Source organism: Cyprinus carpio, chromosome B11, assembly GCF_018340385.1.
Source record: "Cyprinus carpio isolate SPL01 chromosome B11, ASM1834038v1, whole genome shotgun sequence".
NCBI classification, from domain to species: domain Eukaryota; kingdom Metazoa; phylum Chordata; class Actinopteri; order Cypriniformes; family Cyprinidae; genus Cyprinus; species Cyprinus carpio.
The window spans coordinates 6,397,893-6,410,183 of NC_056607.1; the positions used below are offsets into that span (position 1 = coordinate 6,397,893).

The following is a 12,291-nucleotide window of genomic DNA, read 5'->3' on the forward strand; positions in this document are numbered from 1 at the left end:
GTACACATTACCCTGTCAGAATTGTGTTTCCTTTTCCAGATGAGTAAAGGGCCAGTCAAGACCATTTTATTTCCACATTGATAAAATGATAAAACTCGTAATAGTTTCCAGCGCTGGGACTGCGGGTGGGGTAACTAATGCCACAATCCAACAATAAATGCTGATTTGTTACAAAGGTAACATCTCTTTTGATTTTAAATGATTATTCTAGATACTCCATTAAGGTTACTTCAGCTTGCCATGCCAGCTTTCAATTTTTACATAAATAGACTGCATTAAAAGCAGTTTCTGGCAATTCAGGCATCAAGATCTAAATCTGTGTTGAACTGCTGTTGTTTCATTAGCTGTAGAGACATCTGTAAAAGCTTGGGACTCATGCAAGCAGAGCGGTTCAATGTTTTTAGTTTACCAACGTAAAAAAAAAAAAAAAAATGTTCAAATTTAATATATATAGAATAGCAGACAGCATACTATTCATACACTGCAGCTTGACCTTTGCGTCAAATTGTATTTTAGTCCATTTACAGAAAGAGGCTGATAATGCCTCAATGAATGGGCTTGTGGTTCTGTAGAGATTTACTAATACTTGTTGTACTTTTCGGCCTACGGCATTCAACCAACTAAACACTTTAAACTAAAAGAGCTTGTTTACTTCTTTGAACTAAAGAAGATTATAGAGGTTTACAGAAGAAGGAAAAAGCAATGCATACATAAACAAAAATCTGTATTTCAATAAGCGGTCAAAAAGATAGATAAGAACATTTATCAACTTGTTGATGTCCTCCATCTGCAGGTCTTCCACCCATGGCTGAAAAAAAAAGAGGATGAAATATATTGAACTCTGCAAAATATGTTACAGAAAATGCATATAAATGGAATAATTTGACTGGTTGATTTGGTTGGTTGGTTGATTGATTGATTGATTGACTGACAAATTAGCTCTTCATACTGTTGGCTAAAATTTATGTCCATACCATTTCTCCTCCATTGACAGTACTGTTGTGTTCTTGGGCCTTGTTTATAAAATGTTGCACAGAATCCATCATCTCTCAAATATGAGTACATGTGATTCATAGAATGAACGTGCGCACAGAAAACACACATGCCTCTCTTTCAGATGTGAAATCTATGAATCGCAAATGATCTTGAACTTGCGCACAACTAAATGGTTTCAGCTCTGTGCCTTGTAAACGACTTCTAATTCATGTCATTAACATAGAAAATATCACCAGTCCTTGTCCAAATACTTTAATTTAGAACAGCGAGCTGCAAGAACAGCTTACATTTTCAAAAACCTGCAGTAGTCTGACAAGAAAAAGTGTGTACATCTGCTCAGATCACTTTTCCACATCAAAGACACTTATTACAATTATGAGCGTTGGCATGGATTTAAGTGCACGCTCACTCTAAGAGCAAATCTTTGCTACGCACACTTTATAAATGAGGCCTCTAGTGTCTAAAAGTGTCACCACTGACAATACATCCATATTTTTATCCTCAGTTTTAATACATATCATGTTATTTATTTTGATGACATAATCATCAAGTGTCCCAAATTAAAGTGAGCACATGCCAAGGAAAAGATGAGTATATGGAAACATGCCACTTCAGATCACCGTGAACATATATTACATCTCCAACTTCATCTGGTGAATAATTATTTTCTAAAAAATCCATCTGGTGAATATAACAAGAAATCTGCCCCTGGTGTATTGAGGGGTTGTTTACTATTGGTGGGTGGTTTTCAAAGTTTGAGGTTATGCACTGAATCACTGAGTTCATGCATTTTGGACTACTGTATCACCAGATATTGGCTTTTTCTCCAACTATAGTTAATAGTAATTACAAAATCCAATATTGGAATTGTCCAATATCCATACCTCTACTTTATAACACATGGTTACCTAAAGAAGCTAGTTGAAGAGACTGTGTAATTCTGTCGCCTCTTTGGCCATCTCCTCTTCTGATCTCCATTTGGAAGGAACATCCTCGTTTTCCCGATCATGTTTCTGGAGCTGCAAAAAAAAAAAAAAAAAAAAAAAAAAAAAAAAACTTCCTATGAGAGCCCTGAATGTTTATGTCCCATAGTTATAACAGTGCCTGCCAGGCAACACTGTTTTCATATTCCTCCAACAATCAGGTTAGCGTTTGCGCTGAACCTATGTCCCCAAGTATTCAACTTTCCGCAAAGTTCTCTTTAAGATTCTCTTAAGTTATTTTTCCGTGTTGGGTTTTATTATATCCATGTTGAGTTTTCATGTTTTATGGGGGCTTGCCATGGACATAATGATTTTACACTGTACAAACTGTATACTCGGCCCCCTGACGCAAAACATCTCTCTCTCTCTCTCTCTCTCTCTCTCTCTATACATATATACAATAAAGCATCTATAGCAAATGTTTGCATGTGCATATGCTAAATGTATATACTATTGCAGCAGTTTTAATGGAAATTTGCAGTGTTTTACATCATGATCTGAGCTAAATTAATTATGTGTATTTCACAAAATTAGTGATATTAATTTACACAGTGCATTCTTATATACAGTATCCTAGCAAAAAGTGAGAAACACCATTATCAACACACAATCACCAGGCTCTAAAAGCGTGTTTGATTTTCAAATGGTTTTGGAGTATAGAAAGATCAAACTGCTCACGACTAACAACTAAAGCTTATACCATTTCAGTCCAAATGGAAAACAGTTTGAATGTAATCCACAGCTGCTGACCTCACTTCATTTAAGACTCAAAGTCTTAAATACAAAAGCTCTCAAGCCCACAACACTCCAGTTATGTGAAGAGGTAACAGGCCTTTTAGCTTTGAGCTCTTCATAAGACCTCTGGAGTGCTTGAGATTTATTTATTATTATTTTTACTTTCTGTTCTCTTTCTGTCTTTTAATATTTCTCAGATAGGAAGGTAGTGGAATACCAAGGGATCAAGGTTTGGCAGATTCGCATAACTCAGCCCATGTTGGATCCCATGAGATGGATGAGTGCATCTTTTTCTATTCACAGCCATTCAAACATCGGCATGTATTCTGATGAAATAATTATATATGTAAGGGAAAGTGTACAGTCAGCCTGTCATTTTCGCAAAATAAACAACAGTGTTTAATAAACTAATAAATATACTTATTTCCATGTATTTTATAAATTTAGTTTTGACAAGACACCACAGATTTTGTATTTTTATTTATTTTTTTTAACGAACAGAAGGTTAAGAAATTAAAATCTGTATTACAAGTTTTTTTTTTTTTTTTTTTTTTTTTTTTAAGTTGTTTAAATATGCCAATGTGGCTTTATCTAATTAAAAATGCACTAATTTGCATAAATTTCCAGAACATGATGTTTGATAAAGTCAGGTTCAAAATCCTTTAATTTTGCTGACCTTTAAAAATTAAATTAAATTAAATTAAATTAAATTAAATTAAATTAAATTAAATTAAATTAAATTAAATTAAATTAAATTAAATTAAATTAAATTATCTTTCTCATATTTGGTGTGGCAGCGCTAAAAAAATAGGGGGTTAAATATGACTGACATATAGTTACATTGAATTACATGTCATCATTGACTGTGGATGTTGATGTTAAAAGAAAATTCTCGTCTACTAATAAACTATCCCCCAATTACAATTTTGAATGCTCTAAACATCTTATATTCTACATTCTAGACATCTGCATTAGAAGCCATTTAATAGAAAGGGTGCATTGGAGAAAATTGGTACAATTCCCATAGTTTTGTCTAAAGTCATTTGAAAATCCCAAGTAGTAACCCTGTTAGAAAAAAAAGCAAACAACAAACCACTTTGTTGTATATGGTTAAGCTGCCATAGGCCTTGTTTGAAAATACAAACAAAGCCGTGTTGCTGCTGAGTGTGTCAGAGTCACTTAGCATCTGGATGCTCTCTGCTTGTCTGCATTTGTTCTCCATCTTATAGACAAACAGAGTGAGAGCTAAGAAGTCATTTTTTTTTTTTTTCATTCCATCAAACAGCATCACAGCACCCTGTGGTTGCCCTTGAGGTTATCTCAGTCCATCCATAAGATGAACTTTGGGGTGGAGACGCATTTCGGATGGGGGTGGAATGTACTGTACATTCCTATTTGTTTTCAGAGCTTGTAAAGCTAAACGGAAAAGCGTTTCTCAGATCTGAGTGATTCGGAGCGACACTTCAAGAGTAGTCAGTATCACATTTTTGCCGAGAGCAGAGAACAGAGGGGAGGGAAGTTCCTGGAAAAGAGCACAGCTGCTGTGAGCAGGAAATACAGACTAGATCATGTAACACATGTAAGGATCAGTTTAGAAGTACATTTGTTTCGCAAATAGCATTACTTTGCAACATTTAACACCACTGGCTTACAATACAACTTCATTTACATGCATATATACAAGTAGTGTGAGATGAGCTCTTTCTAACACACCAATGTGGTGAAATAAAAAAAAATAAAAAATACAGCAACCTGGTCTAATGTGATCTCCCAGGCTGGTTTGCAGATTTTAGAAGGGTTCTGGCAACTAGTCATGTCGACCAACTAAATGGCACCTTAGCCAGACTAATTCAATTAAAGTAAAAACTAAATAAAATAAAATTATAATAACATATCATATTATTAATATTTAGTTTGGTTAGATGTTTATTCTACATCTTTTTTTTTTTTTTTTTTTTTAGGTAATATAATATTAGGTTATATATTATTAATCTACATGAATTAACGACAAACAATAACAGAATTATACTTTTATATTTATATGTGATATAACTTTATATTAACCTCCTAGATTAATAAATGTAATAAATATAATAATAGTAATAATAAAAATGATAATAATAATAATAATAATAATAATAATAATAATAATAATAATAATAATAATAATAATAATCTAGTGTGTTAACTAAAGTTATCTAAAATATTATAAAAGTTATCTGTAAATATTAAATTAAATTAAATTAAATTAAATTAAATTAAATTAAATTAAATTAAATTAAATTAAATTTAATTTAATTTAATTTAATTTAATTTAATTTAATTTAATTTAATTACTAATAACACCACATTATAACATTATTTCATGTGGTTATATGTTAATTTTACATGTACTCATTTTTAAGATGTCTAAAATAACATATATAACATATAATATAACATAATATAATTAAGATATTATGAACAAACATGAATTAACAATAAACACTAATGTAATAATCAATAAACATTAACTTTGATTAATAAATGTTGTAAACATGTTTGTTGTTATTCATGATATAATACATTAATTGAATAAATTGAATTACATTTATTATTAATGTTATATAATAAAAAATAATTACATTTAATTAAATTAACCTAGATTAATAAATGTTGTAAAAAAGTTTGCTAATTTATGCTATCTAATGTTAGCTAATTGAACCTAATTGTAAAATATTACAACTTAATTTTAATTAGCATTGGGTTAGGGTTAGTATAGTACACAGACAGGAAAATTACACATTTTAAATGTACAAAGTTTCTCTTCCAGAAAAAATAAAATAAAAATAATAATAAATACAATCATGATTCATATTGCACTAATCAGTTTGATATGCACTGCTCCAACATCATCTTGAGCCATTTCATGGGGGCTTGAATTATGGCATAATAGCCCCCAGCCGAAGAAACATGGAACAGAATTATTCTATCATGTCCAATCTCCACAGGGAGACAGACGACGATGAGGAGGCAGATTATTAGGGTTTTGATATTTTTATGTGTCATGAGCGGTTTGGATGTGTGGTTGGATCCTATTTTTTGTGACAGCTCTATGACTCCGCCATCACTGGAGGATCCACTCAAATGTTCGATGACATGCACCACTACATCAGACTAGCAAAAGAGGAATGTTCAGCGGGCATGAAGCTAAGAGCGGAGCTCCGCCGAGATACTTACAAATCAGAGCTGGAGTCGCCCCGACTGCCTGGGGATGGACTCTCCAATCACAAATTGCACCATAACAGCCTCACCTAACAGTTTTTCCTAAAAGTGACACTGCCTATGGCACCAAACATAAATGCAGAATGTTTATATTCACTGAAGACTTGCTGTAGACAGTTGTCATGGTGTTTCATTGCTGTTGCTAATGTGTTCTGAGAGGTTTCTTGGTATTTATAGTTGCTACTTACGGGCCCAAGTCAAAACAACCCACCCTTATTATCCACTCAAAATAAATTATATTTAGGTCTAGATTTAAGATTTATGATTTTAAATTTTCATTTCATTTGGATTGCAGTGCTTTAACATAAGCTGATAAACATATGTATATTAAATAAATAAATACATAAATGGTTTATTATTATCTATTTGCATTTGTTTTATTTTAATTATCCCATTTGCAAAATGCATGCATTAAACTGGCTTTGAATCAGCATAAATTTGTTGATTGTGAAAATAAATGTATTCAGCCAAAAAACAAAAACAAAAAAAAAAACCATCAAAAATAATATTTAATATTCAGTTGGTTAAAATGTATGAAATTTAATCAAACTGGATTTATTGATGAAAAACCTGGGTATTGTGCATTTAAAACATTGCTGCTATAGAATTCTTACCTGTTTCATTTATGTATGACTGAAAAATAAGCAAGTTTATTACAGTTTATATAAATGTATAATATCATATAAATATAGTATAAACAAAATATAAAGTTTATAGGTTTATTTTAAAACTGTGCAATCCAAATAGATGTAAATTTTATACACAACTCAAAAAGATAAATCCTATAATTGGGCCTAAATATTTTTTGGAGTGTATTCTATTTCCCATATATTACCTTTACTGCAAGTCTGTGGGATTTTACACTATTTTATTTTTCAATGGAAATTCAATCACTTACAAAAGTAACAGCACACCTGTCGAAAGTGGTATGATCTGAGACATCATCCTTTACTTTATTACATCAAAAACATTCCATATTTCACCTATAAAGCCATTCATATTAAGATATTTAATGATATTAATGTGGTGAATATCTCAAGCAAAGAAATGTCTTTCATCTTCAAAAATGATTTGCCAATTATCAAAGTCCTTTTGATCACAAATTCAAATAATGAAAAGGATTAGATATGAAACAACTCTTTGAATTGAAGAATGCTGCTGAATTTGATTATCTGATTATTGTGATCAAAAAGAAATATACCACAAACAAAGTTTCTTTTATATCGGTGTTGTCATCTACATTATGTATGCATATATCTATTTCTTTAAAGAGATAGTTCACCAATAAAAGGAAATTCTGTCATCATTCACTCACCCTCAAGTTACTCCAAACCTGTATGAGTTTATTTTTTTCCATTGAACATTAAAAAAAAAAATTTAGTTATTTAGTTATTTTGAAGAATGTTGGTAACCAAACAGTTGATCGTAGCCATTGATTTCAACAGTATGGGGGAAAATATTATGAAAGTCAATGGCTACCGTCAACTGTTTGGTTACCAACATTCTTCAAAATTACTTGTTTCATATTCCAAGGAAGAAAGACACACTTACACATGTTTGGAATAACTTGAGGGTGAGTAAATGATGACAGAATTCTACTTTTTGGCTGAACCATACCTTTAATAAAACATCCAGTATAGGTTGCTTATCCATATGCAGCTCCATATGGCAAATCTGCGAGGCCCTTCAGCTCTTTAGCAGACAGAAGACCAAAACGTTCTTCAGACCATGTGAATATCGCGGTTTCATCTCGGCAGGAACCAGCTAGATCTGCATGGCTTCTCACCATCAGCTGTATAGCTGTATAAAAACACAACTTTCCCATGTACCCTGAAGACATATGTGAAGCTCCTCAATAAAGCTTCCTTCGAACTGCCGCACTTGGGGGACGAACCCCCACATACTACTGCATGCAGTACACTTCAGGAGCAAGAAGTGGCCTTTCTACAAACACATGAAGTTTGCCACCTAGTGTAAGAAAGCATATGGCAGATGTTGAGGCTTTCCCCTTAGGCCCATGCTAATGGTATGAATTTATGTGCTCATTAAAAGAACACACATTAATGCAGAATGGGGAACATAATGGGGTTTTGTGGCCTCTTCTTGACATTTAACACTGCGAAGCAATAAAAGGGGGTACATCTTGAACCTATCTGGCTGGCTCTTGACATCGGGACCTGTTGATCGCATTCAGCGGCTTATGAACGTGACACAGAAGGTCATCGTATAATTACAGCAGAACAAAAAGAAATTCAGAGGACAATCTTTTGTTTCTCGGTTCAGGAAGAGGAGGAAAATTGAATAATTGATTACACAAAATGTGCTTTATCTGTGCACATTTTGAGGATTGTTTTTTTTTTTGGCAAGTCAGCTGAGTTATTATCAACACATTATGCTGAAACAAGGAAATGAACAAAGAAATGTTGTTGGGTGAATGTCACCAATCAATTTGCAGGCAATTAGGCGGCCCGATTTTCATTTGACATGCAAACCTGTTTCATTTATGTACAGGACTGAAAATAAGCAAGTTTATTACAGTTTATATAAATGTTATAATATCAATAAATATAGTATAATACAAATAAGTTTTATAGGTTGATTTTAAAACTGGGCAATCCAAATAGAATGTGTAAATTTTATACACAACTCAAAAAGATACTAAATCCTATAATTGGGCCTAAAATTTTTTGGAGTGTATTCTATTTCCCATATATTACCTTTACTGCAAGCTGTGGGGATTTTTACACTATTTTATTTTTCAATGGAAATTCAATATTCACTTACAAAGTAACAGCACACCTCGCAAAAAGTGGTATGATCTGAGACATAAATCCTTTACTTTATTTACATCTCAAAAACATTCCATATTTCACCTATAAAAGCCAGTCATTTAAGATATTAAGATATTTAATGATATTAATGTGGTGAATATCTCAAGCAAAGAAATGTCTTTCATCTTCAAAAATGATTTGCCAATTATCAAAGTCCTTTTGATCACAAATTCAAAAAATAATGAAAAAAAGGATTAGATATGAAACACTTCTCTTTTGAATTGAAGAATGCTGCTGAATTTGATTATCTGATTATTGTGATCAAAAAGAAATATACCACAAACAAAGTTTCTTTTATATCGGTGTTGTCATCTACATTATGTATGCATATATCTATTTCTTTAAAGAGATAGTTCACCAATAAAAGGAAATTCTGTCATCATTCACTCACCCTCAAGTTACTCCAAACCTGTATGAGTTTATTTTTTTCCATTGAACATTTAAAAAAAAAATTTTAGTTATTTAGTTATTTTGAAGAATGTTGGTAACCAAACAGTTGATCGTAGCCATTGATTTCAACAGTATGGGTTGAAAATATTATGAAAGTCAATGGCTACCGTCAACTGTTTGGTTACCAACATTCTTCAAATTACTTGTTTCATATTCCAAGGGAAGAAAGACACACTTACACATGTTTGGAAATAACTTGTGGGTGAGTAAATGATGACAGAATTCTACTTTTTGGGCTGAACCATACCTTTAATAATAAAACATCCAGTATAGGTTGCTTATCCATATGCAGCTCCATATGGCAAATCTGCGAGGCCCTTCAGCTCTTTAGCAGAGAAGACCAAAACGTTCTTCAGACCATGTGAATATCGCGGTTTCATCTCGGCAGGAACCAGCTAGATCTGCATGGCTTCTCACCATCAGCTGTATAGCTGTATAAACAACAACTTTCCCATGTACCCTGAAGACATATGTGAAGCTCCTCAATAAAGCTTCCTGCCGAGGGGACGAATCCCCCACTACTGCATGCAGTACACTTCAGGAGCAAGAAGTGGCCTTTCTACAAACACATGAAGTTTGCCACCTAGTGTAAGAAAGCATATGGCAGATGTTGAGGCTTTCCCTTAGGCCCATGCTAATGTATGAATTTATGTGCTCATTAAAAGACACACATTAATGCAGAATGGGGAACATAATGGGTTTTGTGGCCGCTTCTTGACATTTAACACTGCGAAGCAATAAAGGGGGTACATCTTGACTATCTGGCTGGCTCTTGACATCGGGACCTTGAGTCGCATTCAGCGGCTTATGAACGTGACACAGAAGGTCATCGTATAATTACAGCAGAACAAAAAGAAATTCAGAGGACAATCTTTTGTTCTCGGTTCAGGAAGAGGAGGAAAATTGAATAATTGATTACACAAAATGTGCTTATCTGTGCACATTTGAGGATTTTTTTTGGCAAGTCAGGAAGTTATCAACACATTATGCTGAAACAAGAAAATGAACAAAGAAATGTGGTTGGGTGAATGTCACAAATCATTTGCAGGCTGTATTTCATTTGACATGCAAAAAAAAGAAAACAAAAAAACTGACCATTTTATATATGGTCGCATATATATTATTGCATCAACACATTATTTAATTAACACCGGAAATCATTTTATCACACATTAACACAGTTATTATTATTATTATTATTATTATTATTATTATTATTATTATTATTATTAATATTATTTTGAAAGTTGCTCACTGGCTCTGAATTCACACACAGACAAACCATGGGTGACAAACAGAAGGGGTGAGATTATGGTTGGGAATCGATAATCGATTCCGATTCCAGAATTGGACACTTAAGGTCAGGAATCGGATACTTGTCAAATTAAAATTTTGGCTACATTTGCAATCAGAAGACAAAAAAGCTAAATATAATATCTGTTATAGCTAAACATGTTGCAAGAGAGGTGTCACCATCAACATGACAGAGCACTTTAATTTAATAGATTGTTAAAGATCGCGAACACAATTCAAACTCCAATGTGATTCTATTCCTAAATTACAATGATTCGTCTGTTTCATTCCTCAACCTTTGACTTATGCGATCATTGTTGTGATTACTTGGTTCATCAGTGCAGTGTACGGTCACACAAGTGTGATCTGAACATTTAAATTTGTGTTCCATTGCCGTTGAACTAAAGAGAGCAGCTTTCATCTGTCATGAATGAAACAGCTTCACAGTCTTTTCAGCCACACAGTATCATTGTTTCTGTGTTACAAACATTCAAATCACAGAAGAACTGGGATAAAAGTATATAGTGCAGATATAAACTGTGTGTACAATGTGTATGGTAGCGAATAAAATAGAGTAAATCACCTTTTGAAAGTAATTTGACACTTCAAATTAAGATTTATCGATTACGACAGTAGGTGGCGAAAAGGGGCTGTTAAAATGTATTTGTCTTTGAATCATACAAGAGATTCGTTCAAGAACGCTGATTCATCCAGTAATGAAACAAGTACATCTTAAGTGAGTCATTTTATCATTAATTCATAAATTACATGTGATTTTGTTTAGTTGTCTAACTAGACAGAATCATGAGAGAACCACAACTTCTATTGGGAAAAAAAAAGAAAAGAAAAAAAAAATATATATATATATATATTTCCAGAATCATGCAGTTCTATTTTGCACTCAAACAGCTCTTAAAGAGACCAGTTTTTATGTAGCCTGTTGACTTTTGTTCATGGTATTCAGCTCCAATAAATGGTTTGCAAAAAAGAGACACAGGATAAATGTTTGATAACATTATTAAATCACATTGGAATCGAAACTGGGAATCGAAAAGAATCGAAATCAATAAAATTCAATCGATACCCAGCCCTACGTGGGATGTTGATCAGTACTGGCTTGAGATGAGCATCATCACGCGTTTCAACCAATGAGAGCATTTGGGGGACGGGCCTAAGACTGCAGCAGCGCTCACGTGAATGCTCCTGATTATTAAAATTATTTAGCCTAAGCATCAACATTCATAAACCACTGTTCACAGTTATTTTTAACAGAAATAATGCAAGGTGCTCGTAATCACGAGTTCATAAGTGGGAAATAGGAAGTTTCAGATTGGACGTGAAGACAGCAGAGAAGTGCTCTCGCTCAGCACAGTGGAGTGCATAGTTTAGTTAACTCTGTGGTTTATTATTCTGAGTCGTGTGGGACGCGGTAACACACGGCCCTCTCACAATATATTGCTTTACAGATCTATCACTTTTGATGCTCAGAAATGTTAACGCAATCATGCTGCACGTATCAGAAGTTTGGTTTGCTCTCACACTATATGCGTACCGCGCCCAAGCCCAACTGAACCGTGCTCTGGCCCACATCTTCCGACCGAGCCAGGGATGCACGCGCGACACAGAGCTATCACACTAGTCAAACGAAACGGGCTCTGGGGGTCAAACACGTTGGGCCACGGTTAAGATTGCCTAGTGTGATACACCCTTATTCTCCCGCATCCCGCACACAGTCTCTA

The 12,291-nt window shown here is 33.5% G+C and overlaps 1 protein-coding gene across 2 annotated transcripts in view; it reads right to left on the reverse strand.

The window, feature by feature from the left end:
* Positions 1-564: 564 nt before the first annotated feature.
* Positions 565-12,291, reverse strand: part of fhit (fragile histidine triad diadenosine triphosphatase) — a 291,998-nt gene continuing 280,271 nt past the window's right edge. For both annotated transcript variants that reach the window (XM_042733680.1, XM_042733678.1), the window contains 2 exons: positions 1,905-2,015; positions 565-808 (listed from right to left, as the gene is read on the reverse strand). In XM_042733680.1, the coding sequence (XP_042589614.1) occupies positions 1,914-2,015 (102 nt within the window). In that variant the 3' untranslated portion in view covers positions 565-808; positions 1,905-1,913. The remainder of the gene's footprint in view (positions 809-1,904; positions 2,016-12,291) is intronic.